The sequence below is a fragment of the Muntiacus reevesi genome, chromosome 6, assembly GCF_963930625.1.
Source record: "Muntiacus reevesi chromosome 6, mMunRee1.1, whole genome shotgun sequence".
Lineage (NCBI taxonomy): Eukaryota > Metazoa > Chordata > Mammalia > Artiodactyla > Cervidae > Muntiacus > Muntiacus reevesi.
The window spans coordinates 30,760,421-30,778,717 of record NC_089254.1 but is presented as its reverse complement, the minus strand read 5'-3'; the positions used below and the strand labels follow the sequence as shown (position 1 = coordinate 30,778,717).

The 18,297-nt window shown below is 41.7% G+C and overlaps 1 protein-coding gene across 1 annotated transcript in view; it reads left to right on the top strand.

Moving 5' to 3' along the window:
- The window catches only part of LOC136170672 (ATP-dependent translocase ABCB1-like), a 49,669-nt gene that overhangs the window by 18,339 nt on the left and 13,033 nt on the right, over positions 1-18,297 (top strand). Inside the window, 5 exon segments of the mRNA XM_065939075.1 lie at positions 532-735; positions 12,545-12,645; positions 13,820-13,960; positions 16,639-16,795; positions 17,282-17,479. Of these exon segments, the coding sequence (XP_065795147.1) occupies positions 532-735; positions 12,545-12,645; positions 13,820-13,960; positions 16,639-16,795; positions 17,282-17,479 (801 nt within the window).

The following is an 18,297-nucleotide window of genomic DNA, read 5'->3' as shown; positions in this document are numbered from 1 at the left end:
ACCTGCATCTCCTGGATTGGCAGGTGGATTCTTGACCACTGTAGCACCTGGGAAGCCCTCTTAACACAATAAGCATCTCAAATAAGCCACAAAATATTTGGATACCCTCAGTGACAATATTAGGCTTAAATTATGGGTAGTTATGCATCTAACATTGGAAATTTCCAACAGTCCCAGTTGAACGTAATTGTCAGACTCTATCTTGCTAATTTGCAGAACTTGCTTTAGGGATCATGTTGTCATTGTTTGATGAAAAGTTTTGTGGTATTAAAAAATCAAATGAGATAGAAATATGTAATTGAACTCTGAATTATTGACCTACTTTCAGTATTTATTCTGAAGTCATGGAAATCCTCATCTGGGAAACCAAATAAAGTTACATGTAAACTTTTACTACTAACTTATTAGCTCATAACCGAGGATTTGAGATTTTCACAAAGCTGAATTTTCACAGTCCCTAAGAAAATACATGAGCATGGACTTTAGAGATGATCGGAAGGCGTCTAACAGTGTTTTCCGTTTGTTTTGCAGGCTATAGGTTCCAGGCTTGCTGTAATTACCCAGAACATTGCAAATCTTGGCACAGGCATTATTATATCCCTCATCTATGGCTGGCAGTTAACACTTCTCCTATTAGCAATTGTACCCATCATTGCAGTAGCAGGAGTTATTGAAATGAAAATGCTCTCTGGACACGCCCTGAAAGATAAGAAAGAACTGGAAGGCGCTGGGAAGGTGAGTCAGATGAGATAGAGTTTCTGACCTGGGTAGAGTGAACTCTTCAAAGCAGTGTTGTTCTGTTAGTGGTGGCTGCTTTCTATGTTCTGAGGATGGCTTTTGTGTTTGTTTATTTGGCTGTGCTGAGGCTTCGTTGCAGCCTGTGGGATCTTAGTCCCTGGACCAGGGATTGAACCTTGGCCCCCGGCATTAGGAGCACAGGGGTCCTAACCACTGGACCACCAGGGAAGTCCCTGAGAATGTTTTTCTAACCATTCCTCAAAGCAGTCTTATTTGACACTTACTCAGCAGATTGCAAAGTGAAGAAAAGTAGCAAAACAAATTCTTAGACTCACAGACTGACGACTAATTTTGTGGGACTTTTCTAGTTGCAGACAATTGTTTTCATATCACTTTTTCTCCTTCCTTCTCCTTTCTCCAGAAATCCATTGCTTTATTGAGGAAAGGAGGCCTATTTAATTAGATGTGGGAAGGGGAGATTTTTAAAAATTGAAAAGTCTTGAAGGTATTCACTCTAACTGGCTAAAATATTATCACTCTCTCGCTTTCATTACACCTCCTCCCTTCATGTTACTTGTGTTTGCCGTCTGTTATTGTTGTTGTCAGTCACTCAGTCATGTCCAGCTGTTTGCAGCCCCGTGGACTATAGCCTGCCAAGCGCCTCTGTCCATGGGATTTCCCAGGCAAGAATAACTGGAGTGGGTTGTCATTTCCGTCTCCAGAAGGTCTTCCCAACCCAGGGATCGAACCTGCGTCTCCTGTTTTCTGTATTGACAAGCAAATTCTTTACCACTGACTGAACCCCCTGGGAAGCCCCATTTACCCTTTATCCTAACACATTTTGCTGGGCGTGGGGGGAGCATGTTGCTTGCTTGCCTGTTTGTTATCATTGTTTGATTTGCATTTTGAATCTCTCCCCTTTTTCCCCAAAAAGTTTTACTTTGTATTGGAGTACAGTTGATTAACACTGTTGTGTTAGCTTGAGGTGTACAGCAGAGTGATTCAGTTACACATGTGTCTGTTCTTTGTCAAACGCTTTCTTCATTTAGGTTGTTCCCGAGTGTGAGTAGAGCTGCTGTTGAACAGGTGCGTATATGACAGTTGCTGTCCTCCTCAGGGTGACCTGTGCGAGAGGTTCCTCTGTTAGCTGCTTTCGCAGGTGAGGCTGAGGCACAGGCAGCTAATGCCCCCAGTGCCTCAGAGCTCAGAAGTTTCAGAGCCTCGATTCAAACCCAGACACTCATGCTCCCAAGTTGTACCTCAGTTAAGAAACAAAGAGGTCTTAGACACATACCAACCACCACCTGTAAAACACACAGCTGGCGGGACGCTGCTGTTACCACAGGTGACTGAACACAGTGCTCCGTGCTGACCTGGAGGAGCAGGACGGATGGGAGGGGGAGGTTCAGAAGGAAGGCGATGTGCGTACACTTAGAGTGACTCACGTTGTACAGAAGAAACCAGCACACCAGTGTCAGCATTATCCTCCACTAAAAAAACAAAACAGAGGTGTGCTGACAGCGGGACACAGTCTGATATCACATCATCTGTATCGTTGCAGAAATGAGCGGTCAGAGCCGAGCTCCCTCAGAACCAGGCCTACCGTCTAGGATAGGAATACATCTACCCGTGGACCCTCCACGGTTCCTAAGAGCCAAGGCAGCGACCCGGGCAGATCCAGAGACCCAGATCCCATGGCCTTGGGTACTTTGTCTGGGCCAGGCACCTCACCGAGAAGGATGATGAAAGGAGTCCTTTTGGTTGGGTGTCAGCACTCACACTATTTCCATTGCCTCCCTGCTATCTCCTCTGACTTTGTACCCTGTGTCCTTGGGATTCCTTCAGGAAACTTCTTTAGGTCAGCTTTAGTGCTTCTCAGTGATTGTCTGGGGGAGAAAGTCCTCGTGTGAGGTTTCCCTTTGGGCAGTCAGAAGCCTGGTCCTGAAGTCCAGCAGGATGGCGCTGGCCTCAGATGTTGGGTGTGGTCAGGCCCAGGTGACATGGGCCCCTGGCAGAGAGCTGTCCTGTGACCAGTCACTTCATTTAATCCTGTACTTTGTGGGATTTTCCCCTATGTGTTGATTCATCTAATGAGAAGATGAAAAAATGTGCATACAAAGAAAGTGCATTACTGCTTCTAGTGGCATCGTTTATGGAGGTGTTCAAAGTGTCCCTTTTGTTTGTACGAAGATGATCAGTCGGAAGCTGATTCATTGCAAGCCACAGGTTTTCACCTTCGAAGTATTGCGTTAGCTTTAAGACTCTGTTGTTGGAGGTGGGGCAGAATTTGTTGGAGGTGGGGCAGGTGAAGGGGTGCAGATGGAAACGGATGTGTTTGAGTAGAGCAGGTTTTCATGATAAAGCTCGGGAGTGAGGTAAATGCTCTAAATCAGTGGTGATTCGTGAGAGAGATAAAAGCAGGCAGGGGAAGTGATTGCTGCACCAACCAGTCTATGAAATAGTAAAAGTCAGCTCCCATCTGATCGTCATTCTCAGGCTACCATTTATTGATTGTTTATTATGTACCAGGCATCATACGAAGAATGCTACATGTTCTCACTTGATACTCTCAATAACCATTTTGATTTACCCTGTTAGATCATAAATCTCAGGGTTCAGAGGAGTCAGGTAATTTGCCCAAAGTCACATAGCAGCAGCCTAATTGGTCTGTCTGTCTACTTTTTATATTTGTCTGACAGAGGCCACAGTCATCTCTTATAAACACAAATAAGATCTTGCTAACCTCTACCCATCCAGTGACTTCTGATCATTCTGGCAATAAAATCTGACAGAATGCAGTGGAGAAGGCAGTGTCAAGCCACTTCAGTATTCTTGCCTTGAGAACCCCATGAACAGTATGAAAAGGCAAAAAGATAGGACACTGAAAGATGAACTCCCCAGGTCAGTAGGTGCCCAATATGCTACTGGAGATCAGTGGAGAAATAACTCCAGAAAGAATGAAGGGATGGAGCCAAAGCAAAAACAACACCCAGTTGTAGATGGGACTGGTGATAGAAGCAAGGTCTGATGCTGTAAAGAGCAATATTGCATAGGAACCTGGAATGTTAGGTCCATGAATCAAGGCAAATTGGAAGTGGTCAAACAGGAGATGACAAGAGTGATCATCGACATTCTTGGAATCAGCAACCAAAAATGGACTGGAATGGGTGAATTTAACTCAGATGACCATTATATCTACTACTGTGGGCAGGAATCCCTTAGAAGAAATGGAGTAGCCACCACAGTCAACAAAAGAGTCCGAAATGCAGTACTTGGGTGCAATCTCAAAAACGACAGACACTTCGTTTCTAAGGCAAACCATTCAATATCACAGTAATCCAAGTCTATGCCCCGAGCAGTAATGTTGAAGAAGCTAAAGTTGAACAGTTCTATGAAGACCTACAAGACCTTCTAGAACTAACACCCAAAAAAGATGTTCTTTTCATTATAGGGGATTGGAATGCAAAAGTAGGAAGTTAAGAAACACCTGGAATAACAGGCAAATTTGACCTTGGAGTACTGAATGAAGCAGGGGAAAGGCTAATAGAGTTCTGCCAAGAGAATGCACTGGTCATAGCAAACACCCTCTTCCAACAACACAAGAGAAGACTCTACACATGGACATCACCAGATGGTCAGTGCTGAAATCGGATTGATTATATTCTTTGCAGCCAAAGATGGAGAAGCTCTATGCTGCTGCTGCTGCTAAGTCACTTCAGTCGTGTCCGACTCTGTGCAACCCCATAGACAGCAGCCCACCAGGCTCCCCCATCCCTGGGATTCTCCAGGCAGGAATACTGGAGTGGGTTGCCATTTCCTTCTCCAATGCATGAAAGTGAAAAATGAAAGTGAAGTCGCTCAGTCATGTTAGACTCTTAGCGACCCCATGGACTGCAGCCTACCGGGCTCCTCCGTCCATGGGATTTTCCAGACAAGAGTCCTGGAGTGGGGTGCCATTGCCTTCTCTGGGAGAAGCTCTATACAGTCAAGCAAAAACAAGACCAGGAGCTGTCTGTGGCTCAGATCATGAAATCCTTATTGCCAAATTCAGACTTAAATTGAAGAAATGGAGAAAACCACTAGACCATTCAGGTATGACCTAAATCAAATCCCTTAAGACTATACAATGGAAGTGAGAAATAGATTTAAGGGACTAGATCTGATAGAGTGCCTGATGAACTATGGACAGAGGTTCGTGACATTGTACAGGAGACAGGGATCAAGAGCATCCCCATGGAAAAGAAATGCAAAAAGGCAAAATGGCTGTCTGAGGAGGCCTTACAAATAGCTGTGGAAAGAAGAGAAGTGAAAAGCAAAGGAGAAAAGGAAAGAGTACTCATTTGAATGCAGAGTTCCAAAGAATAGCAAGGAGAGATAAGATCAATGCAAAGAAACAGAGGAAAACAATAGAATGGGGAAGACTAGAGATCTCTTCAACAAAATGAGAGATACCAAGGGAACATTTCATGCAAAGATGGGCTCAAGAAAGGAGAGAAATGGTAGGGACCTAACAGAAGCAGAAGATATTAAGAAGAGGTGGCAAGAATACACAGAAGAACTGTACAAAAAAGATCTTCACAACCCAGATAATCACGATGGTGTGATCACTCACCCATAGCCAGATATCCTGGAATGTGAAGTCAAATGGGCCTTAGGAAGCGTCACTACAAACAAAGCTAGTGGAGGTGATGGAATGTCAGTTGAGCTATTTCAAATCCTTAAAGATGATGCTGTGAAAGTGCTGCACTGAATATGCCAGCAAATTTGGAAAACTCAGCAGTGGCCATAGGGCTGGAAAAGGTCAGTTTTCATTCCATTGCCAAAGAATGCTCAAACTACCGCACAATTACACTCATCTCACACGCTAGTAAAGTAATGCTCAAAATTCTCCAAGCCAGGCTTCAGCAATACGTGAACCGTGAACTTCCAGATGTTCAAGCTGGTTTTAGAAAAGGCAGAGGAACCAGAGATCAAATGACCAACATCTGCTGGATCATCGAAAAAGCAAGAGAGTTCCAGGAAAACATCTATTTCTGTTTTATTGACTATGTCAATGCCTTTGACTGTGTGGATGACAATAAACTGTGGAAAATTCTTAAAAAGATGGGCATACCAGACCACCTGACCTGCCTCTTGAGAAACCTATATGCAGGTCAGGAAGCAACAGTTAGAACTGGACATTGAACAACAGACTGGTTCCAAATAGGAAAAGGAGTCCATCAAGGCTGTATATTGTCACCCTGCTTATTTAACTTATATGCAGAGTACATAATGAGAAACCTCAGGCTGGAGGACGCACAAGCTGGAATCAAGATTACTGGGAGAAATATCAATAACCTCAGATATGCAGATGACACCACCCTTATGGCAGAAAGTGAAGAAGAACTGTAGAGCCTCTTCGTGAAGGTGAAAGAGGAGAGTGAAAAGTTGGTGTAAAGCTCAACATTCAGAAAACTAAGATCATGGCATCTGGTCCTATCACTTCATTGGAGATAGATGGGGAAACAGTGGCTGACTTTATTTTTCTGAGCTCCAAAATCACTGCAGATGGGGATTGCAGCCATGAAATTAAAAGACGCTTACTCCTTGGAAGGAAAGTTATGATCAGCCTATACAGCATATTGAAAAGCAGAGACATTACTTTGCCAACAAAGGTCCGTCTAGTCAAGGCTATGGTTTTTCCAGTGGTCATGTATGGATGTGAGAGTTGGACTGTAAAGAAAGCTGAACATAGAAGAATTGATGCTTTTGAACTGTGATGTTGGAGAAGACTCTTGAGCGTCCCTTGGACTGCAAGGAGATCCAACCAGTCCATCCTAAAGGAGATCAGTCCTGGGTGTTCATTGGAAGGACTGATGCTGAAGCTGAAACTCCAATACTTTGGCTGCCTGATATGGAGAACTGACTCATTGGAAAAGACCCTGATGCTGGGAGGGATTGGGGGCAGGAGGAAAAGGGGACGACAAAGGATGAGATGGTTGGATGGCATCACCGACTCAGTGGACATGGGTTTGAGTGGACTCCAGGAGTTGGTGATGGACAGGGAGGCCTGGTGTGCTACAGTTCATGGGGTTGCAAAGAGTCAAACATGACTGATTGGCTGAACTGAACTGAACTGAACCTCCACCCCTCCAGTGACTTCTGATCACACTGGCAGTAAAATCAACCCTGGTTTATAAAACTCTGCATGACCCAGCCCATGATGACTTCTCTGACCCTGTCTTGCACTGCTGTCTCCCTCATCCACCCTGCCCTGGCCTCATGGGCCTTCGTTCAGTTCCTAGAAAACTCCAAGCTGGTTCCCTCTGGTCTTCATAGCTCTTCTGAGAGGTCTCTCCTGACATTCGAGTTCATTGCTAGCACTTTTCAGCACTTGATGTTTCTTTCCCACTTGTTTATGATTAGTGACCATCTTCCCTACTAAGGTGGGGACCAGTATCATATCTGTTGGTTTCCCTTAGAAGGACGGAGCAGGTCCAGCAGTGCAGAGCAGGACTGTGTGATGTCAGAGCCGCCTCTTAAAACCTCTACACTGCTCGTGATCTCTGCTCCATTGATTTCTGTTACATTATTCACAAATGAACATTTTTGTAGAATAATGCTTTTTCTTTTTTAGAAAGAAAATCGTAATCACACTTGAGTTGCTACAAGGGTAGTAAGAGAAGTGTGAGGTTTTTCAGGAAACCTATACATATTTTTTGCATTCCTAAAAATTATTGAGTACATGATGACTTCTGAGGGAAATCCAGTGCTATTGATTTCCTCCTCTTGAATTACAACTTCTCTCTCCTCATAGTGGTTACTGGGTCTCTATGTAAAATTTGGAGTAAATGAAGCTGTGAGGATGCAGAATACTAATTAAACCTTTTCCTAATTTCTTCTTTGTGACAAGATAAAGATGATTGTGCAGTGGTTATATTGTTTTACTCCCTATTCAAGGTGTGTAACTCATGAACTCTCACTTTTATTGGGCTGTCCACCAACTCTATAAAGTGATGACGTTACAAACGAAACAATACTCAGTGTTGTTAGAAAAAATGTGCCTAGAAAATAAATACTTCTTAAAATCATTACATTGAAATTCACGGTAAGCTACCAGCAGCTCTATGCCAATAAAATGGACAACTTGGATGAAATGGACAAATTCTTAGAAAAGTATAACTTTCCAAAACTGAACCAGGAGGAAATAGAAGATCTTAACAGAACCATCACAAGCAAGGAAATCGAAACTGTAATCAAAAATCTTCCAGCAAACAAAAGCCCAGGACCAGATGGCTTCACAGCTGAATTCTACCAAAAATTTAGAGAAGAGCTAACACCTAACTTACTCAAACTCTTCCAGAAAATTGCAGATGAAGGTTAACTTCCAAACTCATTCTATGAGGTCACCATCACCCTAATTCCAAAACCAGACAAAGATGCCACAAAAAAAGAAAACTACAGGCCAATATCACTGATGAACATAGATGCAAAAATCCTTAACAAAATTCTAGCAAACAGAATCCAACAACATATTAAAAAAATCATACACCATGACCAAGTGGGCTTTATCCCAGGAATGCAAGGATTCTTTAATATCTGCAAATCAATCAATGTAATACACCACATTAACAAATTGGAAGATAAAAACCATATGATTATCTCAATAGATGCAGAGAAAGCCTTTGACAAAATTCAACACTCATTTATGATTAAAACTCTCCAGAAAGCAGGAATAGAAGGAACATACCTCAACATAATAAAAGCTATATATGACAAACCCACAGCAAGCATCACCCTCAATGGTGAAAAATTGAAAGCATTTCCTCTGAAATCAGGAACAAGACAAGGATGCCCACTCTCACCACTACTATTCAACATAGTGTTGGAAGTTTTGGCCACAGCAATCAGAGTAGAAAAAGACGTAAAAGGAATCCAGATAGGAAAAGAAGAAGTGAAACTCTCGCTGTTTGCAGATGACATGATCCTCTACATAGAAAACCCTAAAGACTCTTCCAGACAATTACTAGAGCTAATCAATGAATATAGTAAAGTTGCAGGATATAAAATTAACACACAGAAATCCCTTGCATTCCTATATACCAACAATGAAAAAACAGAAAGAGGAATTAAGGAAACAATACCATTCACCATTGCAACAAAAAGAATAAAATACTTAGGAGTATATCTACCTAAAGAAACAAAAGACCTATACATAGAAAACTATAAAACATTGATGAAAGAAATCAAAGAGGACACAAACAGATGGAGAAACAAACTGCGTTCATGGATTGGAAGAATCAATATTGTCAAAATGGCTATTCACTATGCAAAGCAATCTATAGATTCAATGCCATCCCTATCAAGCTACCAACGGTATTTTTCACAGAACTAGAACAAATAATTTCACAATTTGTATGGAAATACAAAAAACCTCGAATGGCCAAAGTAATCTTGAGAAAGAAGAATGGAACTGGAGGACTCAACCTGCCTGACTTCAGACTCTACTACAAAGCCACAGTCATCAAGACAGTATGGTACTGGCACAAAGACAGAAATATAGATCAGTGGAACAGAATAGAAAGCCCAGCGATAAATCCACGAACCTATGGACACCTTATCTTTGACAAAGGAGGCAAGGATATACAATGGAAAAAAGACAATCTCTTTAGCAAGTGGTGCTGGGAAAACTGGTCAACCACTTGTAAAAGAATGAAACTAGAACACTTTCTAACACCATACAAAAAATAAACTCAAAATGGATTAAAGATCTAAATGTAAGACCAGAAACTATAAAACTCCTAGAGGAGAACATAGGCAAAACACTCTCCGACATAAATCACAGCAAGATCTTCTATGACCCACCTCCCAGAATATTGGAAATAAAAGCAAAAATAAACGAATGGGACCTAATGAAAATTAAAAGCTTTTGCACAACAAAGGAAACTATAAGTAAGGGGAAAAGACAGCCCTCAGATTGGGAGAAAATAATAGCAAATGAGGAAACAGACAAAGGATTAATCTCAAAAATATACAAGCAACTCCTGAAGGTCAATTCCAGAAAAATAAATGACCCAATCAAAAAATGGGCCAAAGAACTAAACAGACATTTCTCCAAAGAAGACATACAGATGGCTAACAAACACATGAAAAGATGCTCCACATCACTCATTATCAGAGAAATGCAAATCAAAACCACAATGAGGTACCATTACACGCCAGTCAGGATGGCTGCTATCCAAAAGTCTACAAGCAATAAATGCTGGAGAGGGTGTGGAGAAAAGGGAACCCTCTTACACTGTTGGTGGGGATGCAAACTAGTACAGCCACTATGGAAAACAGTGTGGAGATTTCTTAAAAAACTGGAATTAGAACTGCCATATGACCCAGCAATACCACTTCTGGGCATACACACTGAGGAATCCAGATCTGAAAGAGACACGTGCACCCCAATGTTCATCGCAGCACTGTTTATAATAGCCAGGACATGGAAGCAACCTAGATGCCCATCAGCAGATGAATGGATAAGGAAGCTGTGGTACATATACACCATGGAATATTACTCAGCCGTTAAAAAGAATTCATTTGAATCAGTTCTAATGAGATGGATGAAACTGGAGCCCATTATACAGAGTGAGGTGAGCCAGAAAGATAAAGAACATTACAGTATACTAACACATATATACAGAATTTAGAAAGATGGTAACGATGGCCCTATATGCAGGGCAGAAGAAGAGACGCAGAAGTACAGAACAGACTTTTGAACTCTGTGGGAGAAGGTGAGGGTGGGATGTTTCGAAAGAACAGCATGTATATTATTTATGGTGAAACAGATCACCAGCCCAGGTGGGATGCATGAGTCAAGTGCTCGGGCCTGGTGGGCTGGGAAGACCCAGAGGAATCGGGTGGAGAGGGAGGTGGGATGGGGGACCGGGATGGGGAATACGTGTAACACTATGGCTGATTAATGTCAATGTATGACACAACCCACTGAAAAATAAAAAAAAAAAATAAAAGAAAGAAATTCACAGTAAGGTCTGTTTTTTTTTCAGCAGTTTTAAAGTTTGCTGAATTTTCTTAACTAATGCACAAAAAGCCTCTTTTCTTTGTTTGAAGCCTCATAAATGAAAATATTTCTACCACCAGTTATCTCTGAGGGTTTGACTGGAGATGGATTTTTTCCTCTAACTTTTTGCTTTCTTCACTGTTAGTATTTCTAAAATAAGTGTAATTTTTATAATATGTAAATAATTGCATAAAATATTCTAACATAAATTGAATCTGGACATTTCCCTGTATTTGTTAGTAGCTTATGGTAAACTTAGTTCAGTCTCGTTGGCCTGCTGGGTTAGAATATAATATTTTTAGCTTTATTTTTAAGATACTTTTTTTGTTTTTAAGAACATGGTATTAATTTCTTTCTTTTAGTAGCCTTTTGCATTAGTCATTAAAACCAACAATGTCCTATCAAATATTCACTATTATCTTTGAAGTTAGGTACTGGTGTAGATTTCAGTAAAGAATAAGCGAGATTTTGAATTTGTGATTTTTGTGCCGTAAATCACTCTCATCTAATTGAATTTGTCTGTATTAGAGTCAGTTCTGACCAGGAAGAGGCCAGAGAAAGGAAGAACATCTTAATATGGGTAATTTCTCTTAGTGATATATAATTTAGACTTACAATCTAAAAATTATTTGTCTTAAAATTAGAGTTAAAAGGGACTTCAGAGACCCTCTTGTCTATCCTCATTTTATAGATGAGGAGAACAAGACAGAGAGATGTTTTAAGGTCCCACACTGAAGCAGGCTGAAATATTATTTTGTATGTACACTGGTGTTTTCTGTATTTTCTATAGCCTTTTTACCCAGACTCTAAAAGGTGGTAATGGTGTACTTGTCCTAATGAGATAGCCTTGTTGGAAGTTAACTTTCAATTAAAACATAATCAAATGATAGAAACTTTCTGGAAAACAAATTGTTAATATATGCTATACTCCTTAAAAATTAATTTATTTTCTTTGATCTTGTTAATTCACTTTTAAGAATGTCTAAGAGAATAATTTAATAGGGACATAAATGTGCAAGGATGTTTTCACAGCATTCTTTTTAATAAGAATTGAAAACTTTGTTCAGTAAAAGCTTTGTTCAGGGGCCCTTTAAACAACCCATTGTTAGTATATATATTTAACAACCTTGGAAAAGGCTTTTGATGTTTGTTAAAGTAAAAAATAGGGCTGTAAAGCCACACATAGAACTTCAGTCCAATTTTGTTAAACAGGTATATTTTTAGAAAATAACAGCATGTAAGCTATTATGTAAAATATACCAATATGTAACTTTTCATTACCTTCTTTATCTTTTTAGTATTTTCCAAATAGTCTTTAGTTGTCTCAAATGACAATTATGCAGAGAAAAATATAAACATTACATATTTTTAATAATAGCAATTATAATGATATAATAATTTATATATAATAATTATGAACTTAAAATGTGACCATCATAGAAGAAAGAGCACTTCAATAGAGGTAAAATACTGAGTTCTCAGGTTACTTTTGCTCCTGTTAAGCTATGTGGCTTTAGGTAAGGGCCTTCATCTGTTGCACTTGAGAATCTTTCTGCAGAGAGGAGTTTAAATTAGCTCATGTTTTTTCCAGATCTAAAAAGTCAATTTGATAACATACTTAGTATCTTTTTCCATAGCAAAGAAACTCGGAGGTCATAATAAGTATTATTTAATATATAATATTAATCTCTTTAGTGGAATTCCAACTCATTGCTACTGTTGACTTTTGTACCTTTAGTGACGGAGTGTTCTCTTTTGCAGATTGCCACCGAAGCGATAGAAAATTTCCGGACTGTTGTTTCTTTGACTCGGGAGGAGAGGTTTGAATATATGTATGCCCAGAGTTTGCAGGTACCATACAGGTAATAGCCACTGACTAGTAGGAGGGGAGTATGGGGAGTTTTTCAATCATCAGGTTTGTTTTCAGGAAAATTACTTTGACCAGAAGGTAGGGAGTAAGTGGAGAGACTTCTAGAAGGGAACCAATTGGGAAGCAGTTGTAATTCTCCAAGAGAGGAATCACAGGACCTGACCTAAGGCAAGAATGTCTCTGAGGTAGAACCTATGAGAGCAGGTATCTGAGGGCGGAGGAGGGAGTGAGAATATTGAGAAGGCCTCTGACCCTGTGTTTGTGTGATGACCCTACCACATGACCCTGCTGGGAATGACTTCTTTGTGGAACATGAAATTTGGGGCATCTGTGAGGCTTGAGGGGGTGGTGCTTCCTGAGGACACCCTCCCTTCCTTCTTCTCTTTACCTGTCTCCAGTGCAGACCCTTTGTCCTTTAATAAACTCATGGTGAGTGCTCTAAAAAGTCACGTGGATACAAGCAGGCCCGACCTCTTTGACTCTCTTGTTTCTTATATGATGAAAGGAGCAGATTTGGGTTTTATAGTAGAGCCTTTTTACAGGAAAAGAATTGTTTAAATCCCAGTACTCGAAACAGAAGCTTAGCTGCCCTGCTTGAAACAGGCCCACTCACCAGTCTGCGCCCACATCACCCAGTTCCATGTGGCTCAAAACCACCCTGTTAACTCCCTGGTGGCATCTTCCCTAAACCCCCTAGAGGGTTAGTGCCTCCTCCTTTCATGCTGTAACATGTTATAAGGTAATCTTCCACTGCATGAATAATCCAAGTCAACTCCTGGGTCCCCAAGGACAAGAACACACCTGGCACCTCTGCATGGCCCTCACGCCCCTGCAGCTTATGGGTGTTGGGTCTACACGTGCTGAGCGTTTGTTCAGTGTAGAGTATATACGTGTTACATGTCCACGGGTGGGGGGAAAGGGAAGGAGTGCATTAACCCCTAACAAACTGTTCTTCTTGTCCTTGGCTTATTTTACCTTGACCTCAGCACTTTGAGGTGTGGTTAGTTCTCCGTTGAAGTGGAGATGTGAGGACCAGACTTAGTGTTTTGGAAATGAAACCCACTTTGTCTGCTATGCCACCATCCCCTACTGCTAACACATCAAAGATTATGTTTTAAGGACTGAGAAATGAAAGTCAAGTAAATGTCAGAATGTCTTCTTTTCAGAAACTCTTTGAGGAAAGCACATGTCTTTGGAATTACATTTTCCATCACCCAGGCAATGATGTATTTCTCCTATGCTGGCTGTTTCCGGTTTGGTGCCTACTTGGTGGCTCAGGGCATCATTGAGTTTCAGGATGTTCTCTTGTAAGTATGGGGCTCCTGTTGACAGTCGGGCTCTAGAGATGAAACCAAGGTGCATGTGCTTCATGCCTGGATAGGAAGCCTTACTGTGAAGCTTCATGAAGAGATTTTGGTGATTCAGAAGTTGGCGTTTTGCCTCTGAGTCTCCGTGTGTTACTCTGAAGGCATCCCATTTCAGCTGGGAAATTGGTATCTGCCCTTCTCCCCAGTACTGACTCACACATTTGACCTTCTCAGATCCATGGCTAGGTGGGGTTGTGATTCAGCAAGGGGATGGATGTTTGGGAAGAAGACTCACCCAAAATCAAATACCTGGTTCCTTTGACAAGATTCTGAACAGGGCAGCTAAAGAATAGATGTGGAGCACTGTTCTGAGAGCCCTGGAATATTCTAGGATACATTTGCTTTGCTTGATAAGAGAAAAGGAATTAGAAGGTAAGAGCTGGAGAAATTGAGGAATGAAAAAGGAAAGCCCTATGGGAATATCTGGCTCATCACCGTGAAATGCAGAAGACTGTACCTGAGTCAGAAGACAGGCCTGGACTTCCTTCTAAAATACTGAATATACAGTTAAACTAAAATATGTGGTTTGGTAGTGAAAAGTGAGTGTAATTTTTCTGAGTTTCTTGATTTGGTGATGTCTGAGCTGCCCTTTGATAGCATACCATAATCAGTGGTGACACAGTTTTACATTTAAACCAGCATCATTGAAACTTGGAAGTATGTGTCAGTATAATATTTACATCCTATTTAGACATCGATTTGTGCATGCATTCCAGGTTTCTCAGGATGACCCCAACAGAAGATTGTAAAATTTCCACTCAACCTCTATCTAACAGATGATATGCAGATGCTCTTTATAACTATGACCGAAAGATTGTATTCAGGCATCACTGGTATTGGTGCTTTGATTAGATAATTATTTGATACTTATTGCTTTGAAAGTGAAAGTGTAGTCGCTCAGTCGTGTCCGACTCTTTGCAATCCTATGGACTGTAGCCCACCAGGCTTCTCTGTCCATGGGATTTTCCAGGCAAGAATACTGGAGTGGGTTGCCATTTCCTTCTCCAGGGGATCTGCTGGACCCAGGGATTGAACTCGGGTCTCCCAAATTGCAGGCAGACTCTTTACCGTCTGAGTCACCAGAGTCCAAATTAGTGCTTTACTCTGAGGTTAAGGTATTCAGCTGATGGAAGTTGCCGACTCTTGGATTGTTAGATTCGGAAAATCAGTCTTCTGAGTAGGAGATAGGTGAGACCTGTCTGAAGAGCTATATTTGAAAAAGATCCCACAGGTCTAGATAAGAAGACCACATGAACCATCTGAGTGATTTGTTCAGAGGTGTTTAGAAACAGCTCTGTGTGCTCCGTGAGCTCAGGCATAGAGCCAAAGAAACGGACCTGATGGACTCACGGTATTATCCTGGGAAGATCCCTAATGTTGTATCAGTTCTAGGCCCACTGTTTAAAAAGACATTTTGATCAATGTGTCCAGAGAAGGGCAGCTGGAATGTTGGGAGTGAAAGGAGTTACCAAAGATGCAAAGGGCTTTTAAAATAATATTCCAGTTCTTTGAAGGGCAGTATTAGGCAAAAGGATGTACATTTCTCTTTGATTTGGAAAGGAACTTTTTAACAAAAGACTTCCTCCAGCAAACTTCCTCCTTCCTAAAACAAAGGGTGGGAGCTGGCTTGGGGTGTGTGCCCTGGCACAAACTTGGAGAGCTGGACTTGACATCCAGTGAAGTCCTTCCCGACTTGAAGCTGCTATGATTCTCATGTTGTAGATTAAGAATGGTGATGCAGGGACTTCCTTGGTGGTCCAGTGGTTAGGACTAGGTTGCTTTCAGTACTGTGGCCTGGCTTGGATCCCTAGGGGGAGCTAAGATCTCAGAAGCTGCAGCATGGCCAAAAAAAAACCCCAAAAGAACTCAGTGCTTCTTGAGAGCAGCATATTATCTGGCTGTTTAAGGAACTCTCTTGTTTGCTGCATGGCTCACGGGTTTTCTAAGACTCTGATCCAATTCCAGCAAAACTGCCTGTATCCATTATCGATGGCCACAGATACTGCTGCAAGACAGCCCCCTGCTAGCCCCCAGGAATGTACAATCGTGAACATTTGTTCTTGGCGCTTAAGTCTGGGTCAGCCAGGCAGTTCTGCTGATCTGGGCTAGGCAGAGTAGATTTCATCTGGACTCACGCGTGTGTGCAATGAGCAGTGGGCTGGTTGGCTGGGGCCCACACAACACTCTTCTGTCTGTGCCTTGTCCTGCAGCAGGCCAGCCGGGGTTGTGGTTGTGGCAGAACGAGAGAGACAGGAGCACGCAAGGCCCCCTGAATCATAGGCTTGGAGCTGGAAACCGTCACTTCCACCACATCCTGTTGGCCAGAGCAAATCCCAAGGCCAACCCAGATTCCAAGGGTAGGAAGACAAATCCCACTTCTTCCATGGAGAAGCTGCAAGATCTCATTATAAGAAGGCGAAAACCCAAAGAGAGATGAAGCATGGGGTGATTTTGCAATCAGGTAGCCACCCTGATATGAACTTATAAGGAAAATGTTGTTTTATTTTTTTACTAACGTGTTGTGATTCTTCGAGGCAGAGCTCTCAGGTTGTAGATGTGTCACGCTTTTGGCATTGCAGTCATTAACTCTTGACGCGTTTTGTCTTTGTTGTTGGCAGAGTGTTCTCAGCTATTGTCTTTGGTGCCATGGCTGTGGGACAGGTCAGTTCATTTGCTCCTGACTACGCCAAGGCCAAGGTGTCAGCAGCCCACGTCATCAATATCATTGAAAAAATTCCTCTGATCGACAGCTACAGCACAGAAGGCCTAAAGCCGGTCAGTTTCATGTTTTGATTCTGTGATCTGCTCCTAACTGATGAATGAATGTATTCTATGTGGAAGTTTAATAAAAGCTGTGCTTTTACTTGCTGGTAGTAAAATAAAACTTTTTTGATCATGGGTTCATTTTAATAAATGCTGATAATATTGATACATGTTAACATCTAGTACTTTTATATAACAAAGCCACAGGGATATAGGAATACTGCCCATTTTATACACAAATCCTGCAAATCAGGTTTTATTATGTGTAGGTTATTCTGTTATAGCTTTGGGTCATCACATTTGTATTGTGTTAATGAGACATGCTTTGGAAACACCAACCCTTTTAGATCTTCTGTATTACTTTTTAGCAGTTACAACTGAAGCTTGGTTGGAATCCAGGATCGCTGCCTTCTGATAACTGGCAGTCCAGAGGGTTGGCTCTAAAGTCAGTTTTCAGGATTGCAACAATCAAATGTACTGTTATTGTTCTGATTTTAGAGTACAATGGAAGGAAATGTGGCATTTAATGAAGTCGTGTTCAACTACCCCACTCGACCAGACATCCCAGTGCTTCGGGGGCTGAGTCTGGAGGTGAAGAAGGGCCAGACGCTGGCCCTGGTGGGCAGCAGCGGCTGCGGGAAGAGCACGGTTGTCCAACTCCTGGAGCGGTTCTATGACCCCTTGGCTGGCACAGTGGTGAGCACACCGTTTTCTTTATTTTTTTGTGGAGTGTAGTTGATTTACAATGTTGTGTTAGTTTCAGGTGTACGATAAAGCAATTCAGTTATACATATTTCCACTCTTTTTCCGGTTCTTCACCCATACAGGTTGTTACACAATATTGAGTAGCATTCCCTCAACAGTAGGTCCTTGTCCATTATCTGTTTTATATAGAGAGGTTGTGTGTGCTAATCCCAAGCTCCTAATTTATCTTTCTCCAACATGTTTCCTCTTGGGTAACTGTAAGTGTGTTTTCGAAATCTGAGAGTCTTCTTTCTGTTTTGTAAAGTTCATTTATATAATTTTAAAAAATTAGATTCCACATGAGTGATAGCATATGATATTTGCCTTTCTCTGTCTGAATTACTTGATTTAGTATAATAATCTCTAGGTCCTTCTGAGCATCCTTTCTTGTTCAGCTCATTCCAAATTTTTCGTCTTCTTAATGCCTAGATGTATTTAATTCTCGACTATAAGCCATGGCTTTACAAACTTTTCAACAATGATTCCACTTAAAGTCTGACCTCCTTGATACAGTCTCAGAGCTGTGTCCACTGTTCCAGCCAATTTGTCCAACCTTTCCCTCAGCTCTACCACCCTCCCCTCCTCTGCAAGCAGCCTTTTTGCCTGCTGTCCCCCTTCCCTTGGTCTCAGTTTACATGAGAGGATCCGGGGGGGGAGGAAATCCTGAAAGGCAGAGGAGGGGTGCTGAGAGAAATAAGATGGAAGCCAGGGATGGCAAGGAGAAGGTGGTCACCAGTGACAGATGCCGTGGAGAGATGGGGTAAGATGAA